Below are 17,701 nucleotides of genomic sequence, written 5' to 3'. Positions count from 1 at the left end.
TGTCTTTCCATATCTTTTACAGGGCGACCTCAACCATTTCGATATGGCGATGCACAGTGTGCCATATAGTACATTTGGCATTTTAAACTCAAGAACATGCTTATTTGCATGTACAAGTCATAAGACTTATGTTAGAAAGGGAAAATCGAGTAAGTAATAAGTGTTTTCATTTTCAGTCTTTTTAATTCATTTATCATCCTGAAAGGTTTAGTTTTATTTCCTTGCATAATCACAGCATTTGAATTGATTGATGTAAAATAAAGTTCAATTCCTTATGTTCAAATTGATTTTAATGTTGTTTTGTATATCAATATCTTGTTTTCTAATCTCAACTGTGATTCTTGACGTAGAAGTTTTTTGTAATTTAAAGTAGTATCATTAATTTACTTCTTTTAAATAGTTAAATTTGAACTTGACCTTAACGTATGAACCGACAGATTATTACTGTGAACACACATTTCTTTGGTCTCATTGGTAATTGAATGTCTGCACTGGTCAGTTAAAACTAACGGTACCTTCTTATATGGATGCATGTCCAAGCGTGTCCATCTAAACAGAGTTTGTTTCTATTTGAATGACTTTGGTATTGATTTAGAGTGAAAGAAGTGAGGTGTTATTTTAGACGCAATTCACTTTTAAACTTAGGTTCTGCGAACTTGTATTGGGAAACAAATTTCTATTAATTTTTCTTTTCATAACTTTGTATAAAAGTTCTTCATAAATGTGCTAAGTAAAACTTAAAATTCAATGTAGATTGAATATAAATTGAATATTATCTACAGTATGTTTCAAGTAAAATACGTACGTATTTAAAATAGAGTCTTGAGAGACGTTTCTTATTTTGACATATTTTTTATCTTCATAGTCAAGTTACGAAATTTCATGCAAACTAAGGACGAATTCTATAATATTTTACAAATTGCTTGAGATCTTTTAATGACACTTGAACTAGGGTTTTCGTTTAATCGATTCTGATCATATCATGGTCCTATTTAACAATATAAAATCACATTAGTGGGTTCAATACAAGGTACAGATAAACACTGCGCTATATAATGCTTCCATGTTGACTGGGCTTTTCATGCATTCTTTGTAAAACTTCAAATAGCGACATACTTTCAGACTTCGTTATAGGAGGTTTTCCCCCCATTGAGGTAAAGAAATAGTTGTGCTGGACCTTTTTATATGGTGAAAGTTTTAATATATATTCTCGAAAACACAGAATAAAGCACTCTACTCAAAACAAAAAATATAATTTATGAACTTTTAATTTAAATGTACTGGAGGCGAACTGCGATCAAGTTTATTGAGAAGAAAAGGTTTTACCCCCATTTTCATGAAGCTCCGTTATTGCTACGTTAGCTATCGAACTTTTAAACCGTGATATGAAAATATCTGTCATCTTGCGTATATATTCCATATGTCAGTTAGAAACTTAACTGCTGAAAATTTTTCAGTTAAAGTTAACCGCCGAAAAGATATTTTCATTTTTCTTTCTGTTAACTGTCAGTTAAAGCCTAACGGAGCTACATGAAATTGGCCGTTAAACATATTATCAATTTTTCTCGCAGTTTAAATTTTCTCTGTACCAGTCATTTTATATAAATTGAACTCGAAAGACAGGGTATAAAAGATGCAGATTGTTTTGGACGAAACTTTTAGTTTTGGAACAACAGCATATTTACATGATCCTAAGTATAACACTTTCAGCTATCTTTAGAATATATAATAAGCGTAGAATATAATTTATTTTACATTGTTGTCAGAAATTCAAAAGGGAATTCGTAATATTGAGAATGTTTTACATAAACGTCTGTCACCACAAAATAATTACTAAATTCAGGAATTTATGGTCTTTGTACGAATTTTCATTAAAATAGGAAAATAAAAATCGTCATCATCAAACCAATAAGTTAGGTGCGGTTTTCCTACAAGTATGATACTAATCTACTAACACTATCAAGACCAATTCACATCTTCCCAAATTTATGGTCTTTGGTCCAGTACTATAATTAATATATTGACATACAATGTTCTCTTAAAAGCGCTTTTCGAACACTTTTTTGTATAACACGGGAATAACATGCATGTGTAATATTGCACAAATTTGAGGTTTTTTTCAAAAACGAACTCAATACTCGGCATAAACTCATAGTCTCTCTTAATCCCATATATGATATATTTCAAATGTCGCTTTTTGTAGTTGTTTAGTAAATATACATAGAAAAAATTTCACTAAATTTTTTCCAATTAAAATCTTAATTGGGGTTTAAACAATATTCAATTAAAATTTTAACTAATTCAACATTTTTTTAATTAAAACAAAAAACCAATCACAAAGATTAATAGTATCAATTAATTTTTGTTAATTGGATCAATTAACTTTTTAATTGACTTTCAATTATTTGTTAATTGATACTATCATTTTTGTGATTGAAGACATTTCAATTAAAAATTAATTGGATCAATTAAGTCCGTGATTGAAAACAAAAAATATTTTTTTGTGTATTTTTTTAATTATCTATTTTAAGTAGATATTATCATTTATTTAGTAAATAGATTTCTGATTTAGTTTTTGTTATTGAATACTACGAGTTTATACCAACATGGTGGTTTTACAACGGTAACAAATATAGAAACCTTTTGACACACTGTGCTATAATGTCACAAGACAGCAACCAAAATCAATTGCATCACGCATTACGCCCCCTTATACATTCTTACACACAAACACACATAAATCCGCCGTAAGTGATTGAAGACACCGCGTTGAAAGCGCACTGTGCCACACTCCAATCCATGTTTGGTGTTCGATTTAAGTGCGGTCTCTGATTCAATTCCCCAACTACAAATCAGTGGGTTATCTTTAACGTCCGTCCCACAGTCTCTTGTTCCATTTACCATTTAGTGGCAGATACCGAGAGCTACTCTGCTTTATTTTATTTTTTTTTCTTTTGTGGGCCGTTTTATATCATTTTAAAATGGTCTGTTTAATGTACAACGCTCTGCAAGCGTTGTCGTAAACTTAAAAACGATTACACTCTCGAGTACAAGTATTTGGCAAATAAAACAAAATTGAAATGATTCCAATGTGACCAATGGCAGGAGTAGAGCAATAACGGAAGTAGCCGAAAATAACTGCCTGAATATTGGTTGGCCACAAAATTTTACGATTGCAAAACAAAAAAAAAACAAAACTCCCTATAAAATCGACAATACGACATTGTCCCGGCGGATGGGCTGGGGTAGTACATATTGCTATCATCAATGTCATCTTTGGTCCAGGGAACTTCTTTATTATTTTCGAATGCCTTTGAAAAATGCAAAGTGAAATAAATGTCCAATAAACTATGGAGACTGTAGTTTATTCCCTATGGAGACACCTAAAGTCCAATATAAATTAAATAGCAAAAAATTGTAAATGGAAGTCATACTTTCAATGGTCTTAAAGACCATAAGATTCCAGATAAAAAATCTTTAACCGATGTATTTTGATTCTCAGATTTTTAAGTGTATAGAAAATAAATATTAAGTTTCTTCTAACTAATGACAGTTGCTGTTATAAATAAATTACCAATATTGAAGAAATTTTATTATCTTGCTACGAGCCTGTAAATATATGGCCTTGCAGATGATATTCAGCGCCCATTGGTAATGAAGAAAGTGTACATCTAAATCTTAATTTAATTAAATTTCTGTATCCAATTTAAATATGTTTTAATTACTTTATTATTTAATTTTACCTAAATTTGTAACTTTCGGATTCCGTTTCTAACTTTGTGTGGCTCTAAGGATAATTTTAAAAATGTTAACTCCAATTATTTCTTCGAAAAACGAAATGTTCTTAAACAACGGGAAAACATTACTATTGTTCTTCAACTTGTTTAAAATGCATTTGTCGTCGTCACCTGCAATATAAGGGTGTTAACTTGAAAAAATTGGTTTACATGTGAAAAACTGATTTTACTTTGACCTACACTACTAGAAAAAGTTTCGTTAAATTAACGAAATGTGTCATTAAAAGTGAAACAAATTAGTTAATATAACGAATTTTTCGTTATTAATCATTGTTAATCAACGTAACATTGCACTAATGAAAATTTTTCGTTATATCAATGAAAAATATTCGTTGGCTCAATTTTAAAGAAATTTTCTTTGTATGTATAGGCATCTCAACAAGTACTCGTTTGAGTTTAGAAATTGGAGCCCATTAGTTGTGTAGTTTCATTAATTTCATTTATAAAACGAAAGTGATCATTAATGTAATGAAATGGATATTTGAAAAATATATTTCAAATTGATATCTTTCCTCATATTAATTAAATGGGTTCGTTAATATTACGAATGCGTCTTTGAGTATTTCTATCTCTCTACTCTCTTTAATACGTCACAACACATTAATGTCCATATTCATAATAATTTAGTCAAGGTTTATCGAAGGAATTTGTATGGTAATAGTAGGTTTAAAGTTTACATTAACTTTTATGAATATGGGGGTAAATCTGTAGCGTCTATGTAATATGTACATACACATGTACATATATGGGAATAAACCATGTGAATCTTGAAAACCCAACGGTAAAAAATTCAACTGAAAAATTTTATGGTGGGCAAATCTTAATTTGGTCGTTTGTATTATACAACATTTGCGTTCTTTTCACTGACGAGAGAATATGATCATTACAGTTTCGTTGTAAATAATAAACATAGATCGTGGGTGAGTTAAATTGTTTTTTGTTATTATTTTAATTTAGTGTAAATTTTTAATCTTTAGAGAAAGTGCCTCGGGGAAGTGAACTTTCAGATGAAGAACATGGAACAATTACCGGAATGAACCTTGATGAAAAAGAAATTGGAGAAATTGTATTTGCGATAAGTCGACACGGCGATGCGTCAAGCATTTTTTTAAAGTAAGCTTTTTTAAGATAGCGCAAATAATAGGGATAAATCATCAAAATTTGCCAACATTAAATAGCCCAATTCTAACTAAAATAATACTAAATTGCTTAATTTATCAATAAATATTATTTCCTACTGTATATAAATTATATTTTAAAGATCTTAACAATAAAATAGTAATATACTACCAAAGACTTAACTCAGTGTCGTATTTTCTAGGATATATTAAAATTATCCTTTAACTGATCCACCTGAAAAATTCTTTAGCCAACGTTTGTTTCAGCATAATTTAGATTAGGTATAGTGGCAGCCCAATATTTCAGGCTCACTGAAAAATTGTAATAGAGCTTCTCTATTTTATAATAAAATTAAAATAACATTCCACTCTGTATGTAAAAACACAAATATCAGTATTTTTTCAGGATTTCAATACCATTGAACATTTATTTCGGCATTTTTTGTTAGAACGTCGAATTATATCTAGATTTGTTTGTAATAAGGTTTCTTACACTTGATTAAGATGGTAATGATTGTGGCGACAATATTTCTTTTCTTTACTTTTAGTTTTAGTACACAGAAAAAAAAAACATCACCAAAATATTTCCAATTAAACAGTTGATTAATGTCGAAAAATTTTTCAATTTTTTCAACAATTAACTTTTTAATCAATATTAAGTAAACATTAAGTTAATTAAGTCAATGAATGAAAATTTTAATTAATTTAATTAATTGATCCAATTAACCTTTTAATCATACTAAGTCAATTAAAATAAATGATGGAAATTTTTTAATTTTTAACTAAACAATCCACTAAGTCAGTTAAGAAAATAAATAAAAATAGTTATGTTTTTAATGAAAAAATTAATTGAGGTTTGCAATCAACATCAATTAAAAAATTAATTGAAATTTGCTAATGAAATCAATTAATTGTTTAATTACGTATTTTTTTAATGTCCAATTAAAACTGTAATTGATACTATCATTTTCGTGATTGAAGACATTTCAATTAAAAAATTAATTGGATCAATTAATTTCGTAATTGAATCAGAAAAAAATATTTGTGTGTACTTTATGAGAAGGAAAAATTTCGTAAAAAAATCTCAGTATATTCTCGTTGTTTTAACAACGAATGATAGAAATCTCAAAACATGGAATACAATTTAGTTAAATTTTTGCAAGAGGTAGTTAATCCTTCCCATAAAACAGTTCACTTGTACATTGAGATACTTCAGAATTGTGATCTTATACGACATTAATGGAATTATGTATTGATGAGCTTGATGACAAATGTATGGGCAGATGCCGCTTTGTGGCAACACTGGTAATATTTGTTACCTCTAGCCATCTGTACTGTAATTGCAGTCGTTATTACTCGTCGATTGTCGCTACAGTGTATAAATATGGAAAAATATCCCACATTCTCTTACACACACGCACACCCTTACAAATTATGGAAAATAATTATTTTAATGTACTATGTTGGCTTTGGCAGGGCGATGACGTCGCCGAAAGTAAAGGATGAACGAACCACAGACAAACGGACGGACGGACAGAGAGACAAAGAGCTAGAGCACCGCCAACGACAACGACAACGAGGGAATTCTCATGGTGATGCAGAAGAGAAATGAAAAATTGGAATTTTGCATTACAAATGTCGCTGTTGCACTTACCATAGCAGACAAATTGAAGACTTTTAATCCAATGCCGTGCATGTTGCCGCTGCTGATGTTTATGTTGACGATGTTGAGAGTTGTGATTATACTGTTGTTGGTGGTGGCTGCGGCAATGTTGCTGTTGATAACATTGCTCCTGATAGAGACGATGACAATAGTGACAAGCATTGCTGGAGGCAGTTGCATCTGCAGTTTTGGTTCTATTTGTTGCCACAGCAGGAGGCATTTGTCCAGGATCTGGTGATTCCATTATGTTTCTCTTTGGCATATAGGATTGTGTAAGTGTGTGTGTTTAAATGTGGGTGACAGAGATAGTTTTTGTTATGATTAAACGTTGAGATAGGCGATTAACGTAGAATTCTTCTTCTGCCAATGACTAAAGAAGTAGAGGGCAGAGATAGTAGATTGGTTGAGTTAAAAGTTTTATAGCTTGATATTGTTTAATATTTTGGTTTTCTAATGGCTGCACTTTTTGGTTTCTTTTGTTGTTGAACGTAGTGCGTACATTAACGCTAGGAGGGACACCATTCGAGACCTATGATTGGCAATGATGAGAACACCATTTTCGTACAAACTAGGCGTCCTACAGAAATACGTTTCTATTCTCTCCTTGGAACATTTGTAATCCGCTCCATAAAGCTACTAAAGTAACAAACATGTGCTGTTTGGTATTTTTGCTTTCATCTGCGTTTATTTGAGTTGTACCACACTGCGATGGTTTGTAATCTTGGTTCGTGCTTTACGTCTGTTGATGATGTCTTCCCTTTAGGTATTAAATCGGTCGAGACGAAGGAAGACAAAGTGAAATTTATTTAAAATTGAAATGTCGATGCTGTTGGCATTTTTGACATTTTATTAAGGATTCCTTAACGTTTTCGTTTTGTTTCTGGAAGATTTGCATTACAATTTTCCCCGGGACGAAGACCGCGGCGACAGCATTGTAAACATCAACCGATATGGTGGCCTGAGTCATGGGGCAACTAAACGGTTTACTGACTCCTCACCATCGTCCAAGATTGCCAATGTCATTCATTGATCGTTGACGAACCAAGTTTTTAGTTTCCTTTTCCGTAATATTATTCCTTTTGTTATTGTTGTTTTTGTTTTATTGTTTACCGTCATAAAAACGTCTTTTTATAGGCATTTCAATATGATGCGATTTTTGGTACCCAAGTTGCCGTTGCTATCCTTGGCTACGCATATCTAAAACCTATCAAATAAATGGATTCATCGACTCCTCATGTGGGGGGTGATGTCAAACGGCACACTCACACACTCACTTGCTCACAGGGTTTACGATGTCAATGAATTGTATTGAAGTACTCCTGGCCTATGTTCCACCGTAGCGTATCAGCATGTGGTGAGCATATGTTTGGTTGCCTATAGTGTCTAAGAAGATTGGTGACCAAAATGGGATTTTTTATTTATTTCTGGCCACTATTTTCCGTAAACGAGGCTGCTTCATCAGCTTCTTTAGTTACCGCGTTTCAGCGTACTTGTGTATGTGTGTGATTTAATGCTTACATCAGCTGAATCTATAGGAGTTGCTAATTAGGTCCCATAAACGTGCCGCAACCATAAACTCGTCTAATAGTAGTCATTATTCGGGTACTCTAGGCGTCCCGAGTTAATTTGTTATTGTTTGTTGGTATTATTGCTCTGCTCTGTTGGATTCACCGTTTTATAAAGGGCTTGTCGTTTCTTTTAATAAGGGCTTTCTTTTCTTTCTCTCTCTCTCTCTTTCTTTGTATCACTGTATTAGCATCATTATCATCTGTAACCGTAACACTTTGTTTACACCAAAATAATAGCAGGATTAATTGTGAATAATTATTTTGCGAAATATTTGCACTGGTTTCACTTATTTTGCGATTCTTTCATTTCCAAATTCTTTTTTCGAAGATGCTCTTTACGCATTTGTTTCTTCTCGCACAGGACGAACGCGACCCTACACAACTATTACGACGAAATTTACGCATAGACCGACACGAAGATAACGGAGACGCAACTTTCAAGTCAAGAAGAGGATAATTGCTAGCACCACTGAGAGTAACCACTGGACATCTTTAGGATGTCGTAGATTTCTTCATTTTCAATTTTTCACAATATGAACATGCATGATTTATTGATGACAATACTCCTTTGGATATGTGGTTTTTATGTTTCCTTTGGATTAAAACTCTTTTTCTTGTACACTTGTTTCCACTACATGCTTTATCACATTTCTTCTTTTGTTCATCACTTTTGACACTTCCCCATGACTCCAATGCCGATGGCAGGGCCAGGAGAGGGATTGTTGCTGCTGAGGCGGATATATGCAATAGTCGAAATTTTCCGAAAGAAGAACTTTTCATGTGTTGGTTGGTGTTTTTGTTTCCTTTCTTTACACCAGCACTTGGATAGTGGAAAAGCAAAACGAAATGAATGCGCGTAACCCAATGAAATTTACCGTCAATGCCGATTCAGAGCTAAAACCGAACTAACGGCAATTTCCGCATAGGCATTCTCATGACTGCAGCGCAACAGCTAAACACAGAACACTTGCACGATGGCTAGCTCTCACGGAGTAAGAACACATTCACATACACACACGCATAAGAGGCCAGTGAAAACGTGTAAACACACGCAATGGTACACTTGACAAGTCTCTGCTATATTTCTGGAGGCTGCAAGCAGAGCCCAAATGAGAGCGTATTTAGTTGTATTGAGAGAGCGAGAGAGGCTAAATTGGAGAGGCGCATATGCGTTTAGTGACCATGGAGAGCCAGAGAGTTTAGTTAAGCTTGACTGTGGGCAAAACACATGTGGGTCTTGTAACAAACCAGTTTCACTTTCGAAATTCGAATACTCTGCTCCCCCAATGCTCTCTGTTTACACTCGCTCATATATTCAGCCTCTTGACCAAAAACACTGTTTGATTGTATTAGCATATTAGCAAAACAAAACCTCAACTCAATGGGGGTTGCATTGCGCAGTGGCCAAAAGAAGCTGGCTGCCTATCTAGAATTGAGTGGCAAGTCACAAGTGTGGGTACATAAACAAATATAAAGTGAAAACCAATGAACTTGTTCAACATGGAACTGTCAAATGAAAAGAAATAATTTGCAATTATGACAAAATTAAAAATTACAATTAATTCTAAATTAATTTCCATGTGTATCAACTTTTAAAGGAATAGATGATATAATAACAACTGTCCACGCCAAAATTCCAATCTTCACCCATCAATAAGGTACTCATTGTGAAGAGAGAAATTAATTTTCCTCTTTGGCTGGGCTTGCCAATTCTCTCCATTGGAAAAGTTTTGCCGAGAACGAACAAGCAGCAGCAATGTGTCCTCCTGCCGCAGGTTCACAATTGTTTTGCGAATCTTTTAATCCTCCCGGCCGCCGTTATTATTTCAATTATCGCATACTATTTATTACGGTGGACATATGTTGCTGTGTATCGTCACTGTGTCGTGTGGAGAGCTCTTGTTAGTCATCTATTATGAATTACGCTCCACTGCCTCCACCAACGCACACGAATACACACGTAGACCTCGTGCTCATTCAATTGCGAGTGTAGATATACATTTTCACAGTAACACATACGCACGCACGAACAACGGTGTCATTTGTACCATACTCTTGAGAGTTGCCTGAGGAAGAGGCATGGAGTATGGGAGACGAGTACGGATGAGACAAATACTCCGAAAACATGTGTAGTATAGTTCTGCTTTAGATGCGGTGCTGTGAGCTACGAATGTTTAATGTTGCGTTGGTCATGTGCACGTGAGGATTCGTCAATCCATACTCTATCGTATATTCAAATATGTGCAAGTGTTTGTATGTATGTGGTTCCTGCTTTCCACGTATTTGTCCAAACATTCAAACGTAAACAATGGCTTAAGGATAATAAAGTTGAAATTCTTATGTTACTACGAAAAATACACATATAGTTTTTCAACTATCCGATTTGCCACGGGCCATTACCAGGAAGAAGTAGCAAATTGTCATATATCCTTACAAAGCATATCATGAATAAACGGACACCTGTATCCAAAATCATACTGGAATGAGATCTATGAATTGAAATATAGTTTTCCAGTTGCGTGCTTCGAGTATACAAATACATTATGTTTCAAATTTTAGAGACGTATATACACTGTCTCAAACAATTGTCCGTACATCCTTAAGTTAAATAAAAATGTTGCCGAATTTCATGATATATACCTCAAACATGAATTATTTAAACACTTTTTTGCAATATTTTGTGTTTCTCATGTGTGCACAATTGAAAAAGTCGTTGCCAGCCACTATTTTTTAGCAGAAGTTGAGGTAAATAGGAAAATGTCTAAAAAGTGAAGTAAAAAAATTGTCCGTACAACATACACTTATCTTGAATACCAAAACATATGTAACGGTTGTTTACTATTTGGTATTATTTATTAAATCTGTGTTTCTCTTGCACACCCAGAGAAGGAATATGATCACCTCAAACATGTTTTAAGAGCAAAATGTTATTTTTGGGTGGTGACCATGCAACATGGTTTTCGCAACCATGTTATTTTCTCGGAAATCATGTATCTGATTTCGGCAAGCAGGTTATATTTGACGAGAAAATAACATTTTAGTGACAAACATGTTACATGGTCACCATACAAAAATAACATTTTGCTCTTGAAACATGTTTGAGGTGATCATATTCCTTCTCTGCGTGCAATTTTCAATCGTTTAATTTCTTTGTTAAAATAAATTTTTCATAGAATGTGCGAAAAAACTAACTCCCATACTAAGATTCCGATTGAAATCAAGAAATTGATCATAAAAATTAAAAAAAGACGGCAAAAGCTTAGGAGAAATAGCGGAATACGTTTCCAGATCACGGCCATCTGTTCAATATGTAATCCAAAATTACGAAAAGACAGGATCTATCGAAATGCTACCTGGAAGAGGGCGTCCAAAAATCATTGATTTGCGACTTGGGAGAAAAATTAAACGAATGGTGAAGCAAGATCCAAAGATAAGTGCTGTAAAAATTGCTGAAAGTATCGAGAATCATGAGAATATAATTGCCAACCCACAAACCATCAGAAAATTTCTGCATATGAACCAATATAAGGCATGTGCGGCACGTAAGAAACCCTACATATCAAAAAAGAATGTAATGCCATGCCATGAAGTTCGTAAATATGCCAGAAAGCTTCTGGGAGACGGTAATTTTTACGGACGAAAGCAAGTTCAACATATTTGGATCAGATGGAAGGAGATTTGTGTGGCGAAAAGAAAACACAGCACTACAAACCAAAAATTTAAAAGCTACCATAAAACATGGTGGTGGAGGGTGTATGGTAAAGGGTTCAAAATAGGCTGAAATACATACTTTAAAACAAGACACCATTCAATAAAATCTGACAATTACTTTAAAAAGAGTGAAATATAGTTGGATGTACGGACAATTTTTTGAGACAGTGTAAGAATGATAATTTTAAGAGCTGTTGAAAATTGGAAAATTTTCAAAAAACATAAAAACTCACACGATAAAAATATGAATGAAATCTTTATTTAGATCTTAATAAAATGATTTCCGCCAATAAAAAATTCATTGTTTCTCAGTCAATTTTGCACTACTTTCGAATCCAAAAAGAACATTTTTATAGTATTTGCTGTTTTGCTGAGAAGTGGAGGGATCATATCAAGATGTACATAAAGGGTTTTCCCAAAGTTAAATTCAAAGACTAATTTAACTTTGTTAGATAGATAATCGGATATAATAGGTGATTATTCTTAGCCTAGCACAAAAAGCGCGGTTTAAACAGAAAAAAGTGAAGTGTTTTGGAAACTTCCATCTCTGTTATGAACACATGTTAAATTTTGTTTCGATCTGGCAACTCCTTCATATAGAAACAGGTGTTCAAAAAAGACGCATTCGCAATTTTTTTACAATGGAAAAATTAGAAATGCGTGCTGTTATTAAATATTTACATAAAAACGGTTTATCGGGACAAGAAATTCATAATGATATGGTGAATGTGTTAGGTGAAAGTGCTCCTTCATATGCAACAGTAAAAAATTGGGTTGCTGAATTTAAACGTGGTCGTACAAGCATTGAAGATAAACCACGTAGTGGACGTCCAAAAACAGCAACAACAACAGAAATTTTAGCCAAAGTGCATGATATGGTATTAAATGATCGACGAATAAAAGTGCGTGAAATTGCTAATATCATGGGCATCTCAAATAATCGTGTCCATTTAATTTTGCATGAAGAACTACAGATGAAAAAGCTTTCTGCAAGATGGGTGCCGCATTTGTCAACAGTCGATCAAAAACGCATAAGAATGAACATTTCTCAAGCTTGTTTGGATCGTTTTAAGCGAAATAAAATTGATTTTAAGCGTCGTTTCATAACTGTTGATCCACCACTATACTCCAGAGACAGAAGAACAATCCAAACAATGGACTGAAGCTGGAGGAAGTGTCCCACAGAAGGCAAAAATAATTCAATCGGCTGGTAAGGTTATGGCAACGGTTTTTTGGGACTTCAAAGGTATTTTATTGATTGACTACGAGTATCTGCAAAAGGGTAAAACAATAAATTCAGAGTGCTATTGCAACCTTGTGGAACAATAAAATGTACAAATTCGAGAAAAACGTCTTGGCTTACAACACAAAAAAATAATTTTTCATCAAGGCAACGCACCAGCGCACAAGAGTGTTTTAACAATGGCTAAAATCAACGAATTAAAGTACGAGTTGCTTGACCACCCACCTTATTCTCCTGATTTAGCTCCCAGTGACTTTTACTTGTTCCCAAATCTAAAAATATTTCTTGCTGGCAAGCGTTTTACCTCAAATGAAGATGCAATTACAGTTGTAAACCACCATTTTGAAGACCTTGAGGAAAACTATTTTAATCAAGGGATAGAATTGCTAGAAAAGCGTTGGACTAAGTGTATTGAAGTTTCAGGAGATTAAATTGAAAAATAAAAATATTTTTGAAAAACTAACTATTCTCTTTCATTGATAGGCTAAGAAGTTTCCGAACCGCCCTCATAATGTATTTTTGTATTTGTATTTTTTATTATTATTAAATCTTGCACAATAAGAACATAGAATTCTTATCGTTACAGTACGAGGATAAACTCCGTAATGGTTGAAAGAAAAAGTAATATCTTAAAGCTAACAATGGAATATTATTAAATAATTGAAAGAAATCACGAATTTAGAAAAACGAAATAATTTAAGAGTACAATATATAAACAAACATATAAATTAATTAATTAACCCTCTAATGCCCGAATTTTTTGCCAGCGGATTAAATATTCAATGTTAACGACACAAAAAGAAGAAAACTAAACAAGAAAAAATTATACGATAAAATTCAGTATATGCTGTAAAGCCTCTTGAATAGTTTTAACTAAGTTTTCTTTTTATTTTATTCATTTTTGTTGTCTTAAGGTGCGTGTTACTAAAAGCTTACTGATTTAATTAAGCCCGCCTAAAGGCGGGATTGGGCATTAGAGGGTTAATGCCTGCTCAATTTTGAAGCAATAAAACAATGAAGAAAAAAATAATGAAAACACTAACACTAATGCTTCAAAAAAAAAAAAAAAAAAAACAAAACTTCTGAAAACAGTATGAAATCTTTATTTGAATCTATAGTACGGTCCATATAATTTAGGGATTGAAGATTATTTCATGCAAATGTTGACCGCGACTGTGTCTCAAATAGTCCATCGCTTTGTCCAATTTTGGCATACAATCCGGTCAGTGTCTTACGAATAAATGCTTCAATCTTGCCTTTCAATGCATCAATTGATGCGGGCTTGTCTGTATAACATAGCCCACAAAAAGTTGGATATCATCTCACGGTAGCGCTGGTCATTCACAGTTACGTTACGATTCGAATCATCTTTGAAGAAGTACAGTCCAATGATGTCACCAGTAGAGGTGTGCGCGTGAGTGAAATTTCACTCACACTCACGCACATTCACGAAGTCAAATATTTATTCACGCACGCTCACGCACGATAAGTGTCGTAGCCACTCACAGTCACGCACATTCACGAAATGAAAAGCAGTAATCACGCACGAAGTACTTTTACAGACTCACGCACGATTCACGACAATTCACGTGACTCACGACAAATTCACAAGACTCATGACATTTTCCCATCGGGAATGAGAAAGGGTAACAAAATCCATAAATAAAGTATAGTTCGACAGCTAGATCAATTTCAGTTAACATACGAGTAAGAATTAAATCTTGATTTTTTTCGTGAGCATGATTTTGCAGAAACTTTATTCACACACATTCACGAACCGATTTTATTACTCAAGCGCGACATATTTGTTGCAGTCCCATTCACGCACATTCACGAGAGTTGCTTCAGATTTTATTCACGACTCACGTGATTCACGCGAGAATCACGCGAGAATCACGCGTGTCACGATAATTTCGTGTCACGCGCACACCTCTAGTCACCAGGCCATAAATCGCACCAAACCGTGGCATTTTCTGGATGCGCTTCTTTACATAAAACACTCGAAACGCGCGTCATTTGCTTAATCCCGTGTTGCCATAATTATAATAGCTACTTTATTTTTCGATATTTGGCAGGGGACTTTCAATTTGCTCAACTTTTTGTAAAGTATAATGAAAAAACTAAACATCTCCGATTTACTTTAAATTTACCGAAGACGTGGGGAAAGTTATGAAATTCATTAAAAATATTCCATTCAAACATACTACGAAAATTATCCGGAGCACCTAGGGTTGCCAGCGGGCTTGTCAAGTTTTTTAATGCGTGTCAAGTGAAAAAGTGATTTTTTCTCTCTAATTTATTCATACTTAAAAATGCTTAAAAAAGAAAGTTTATTTTTCAAAAAACACATCGAAAGAGCATATTTGTAAATACTACCATACTACCAATAAAACTATAGTTCTATTTATAAGGAGTAATATGATATATATTTTTTTTCTGTGCCGCTATAATTTAAAAGAAGTAAGTAAAGCCTAAAGTCAGGCGGGGCCGACTATATTATACCTTTCACCAACATTTTTGGTGCCATATCAAATCCATCAAATTTATAGCGAGCTATATAAAGGTCTAAATTATACATGTATTTAAATATACATACATGTATTTAAATATGAACCGATGTGAACAAACTTTTTTATACTTCTTCAAATTCTCAATTTAAATTTAAATCGGTGAACGCCTTGGAAAGAAACACAATTTAAAAAAAATATGGGAATGAAAGCAATTTTTATGAAATTTGCATAAAGGTGCATTTATGATTTATCGGGCGATTAATATATATTAGGGGTATAGGACATTTTTACAGCTTTTGTTACTTGGCAGTGGCGATTTTACAAGGATATTGGCTAGATTGGCTTCACGATTGGTCCAAACAAAATATTGTTTGTATTATTCAAACATATTATGTTTCACCTCAGGGCATACACTGGTAGAAAAAATTAAATTTTCTTTGTGTGGATATATTTTTAAGGCGCCAATTGGTTACTTCCATTATTTTACTTGCAGCGTACTCTCTAGGTCTCTCTTTCTAAACACAATATAGGTTTATAGGCTATTTCTAAATTAATATATGTTTGCATTTAAGCATATTATATATACAAACATTTTAGGTCCCAAACATAATATGTTCTAACATATTAACATATATATCCCAAACATGTAATGCTAGTTTATGAACATTATATGCTTGCACTTAAAAATATTGTGTTAAAAAATTTGAGTTCCAAACATATAATATTTACACCCAAACATATGAAAAACAGTCTTTATCGTCCGTTTAGATATCGGGCGAAAGATATGTATGGGAGCTATATCTAAATCTAAGCCAAGTTTGACCAAATTCGGAACGCATATTTATAATGTTAATTATACTATCTGTGCAAATATCTGTAAATCGGAGTAAAACTTTGGCCTCCGTAGTCATATAAGATATATGTGGGAGCTTTATCTAAATCTCAACCAAAATTGGCATATTTGACGATATCATCAGTTGTACGGGTTTTGCAAAATTTAAAGCTAGTCTATATAAAATTCTGGCCTCTGTGTTCCTATGTTCGAGCTATATCTGAATCTCAACCTATTTGGCTGATATTTTGCATGTATTACGAGACTCACAAAACATTCAGACGTACGAAATTTGAAGATCGGTTAATAAACACATTATGGCAGACAGACAGACAGACGGACATCGCTATAGCTATACATAGTTATATTTAGGTATGTATTTCATTTGTGTTTTCTATCGCAATAAGCAATGTCTTTTGTGAAAAAGCTTTTAGTGTTCTAAATAATGTATATACTACAGATAGGAATAAAATAACCTTAGGAATAGGAATAAAATAACCTATCTAATAAAAGCTGAACTATTAGTAAGAATAAATTTTAGTTAATATTGAAAAAACTTTCAAAATTTTGCAACAACACCCGAGGTAGAGAACTAATTAATTCTGTATCTAAGAATACATGTGGCAAATAAGTTTTCTTTAACCCTTATCCAGTACTTAAAAAAATACCGCATATTGTATTAGTGGTTCAAATTTGCCCAATATAAATTTATTCATATATATTGTAACGATGAGTTTTCACTTTGAAGCTGGGGCAAACTCAGAGTGTCCAGGGTCGTTACAAAATATTTATATTTCCACAGAAAGAGATAACACTGACCAGGCTTTATTTATGTTTTCATTCAACGTTACAATTTTATTGGTCTCATACACAACATTAACGCTATATTCACACACATCTACATAAACACAGATTCGTACGGTCAGAGACGATGGATTAAGATGCGGACGTAGATAAACGGCTTACGACGTCGATCCGATGCTAAACTGATGACAGCGACAGTAACGATGGCGCAGTTGTAACAACAACCACGGGCGGAAGCGACGGAGCAGTTGTAACGACAACCACTACCGGTGACGATGACGCAGTTGTAAAGACAACCACGGGCGGCAGCGGCGATGATGCGCAGTTGTAACAACAACCACGGGCGGTGGCGATGAAGCGGTTGTAACGACAACCACTACCGGCGACGTTGACGCAGTTGTAAAGACAACCACTACCGGCGACGGTGCGCAGTTGTAAAGACAACCACGGGCAGC

At 33.6% G+C, this 17,701-nt stretch overlaps 1 protein-coding gene across 5 annotated transcripts in view; it reads right to left on the bottom strand.

Moving 5' to 3' along the window:
• sns (nephrin adhesion molecule sticks and stones) overlaps positions 1 to 9,031 on the bottom strand; it is a 515,450-nt gene extending 506,419 nt beyond the window's left edge. For all 5 annotated transcript variants that reach the window (XR_012722648.1, XM_075309654.1, XM_075309651.1 and 2 more), the window contains exon 1: positions 6,570 to 9,031. Coding sequence is in view for 4 of the 5 variants with exons in the window: in XM_075309654.1 (XP_075165769.1) it covers positions 6,570 to 6,840 (271 nt within the window). In the remaining variant the exon portion in view is untranslated. The remainder of the gene's footprint in view (positions 1 to 6,569) is intronic.
• Between the last annotated feature and the right edge of the window lie 8,670 nt (positions 9,032 to 17,701).

The sequence above is a fragment of the Haematobia irritans genome, chromosome 5 (assembly GCF_050003625.1).
Source record: "Haematobia irritans isolate KBUSLIRL chromosome 5, ASM5000362v1, whole genome shotgun sequence".
Lineage (NCBI taxonomy): Eukaryota > Metazoa > Arthropoda > Insecta > Diptera > Muscidae > Haematobia > Haematobia irritans.
Note: the sequence above shows the minus strand (reverse complement) of the source record. Positions and strands in the feature narration are given on the sequence as shown.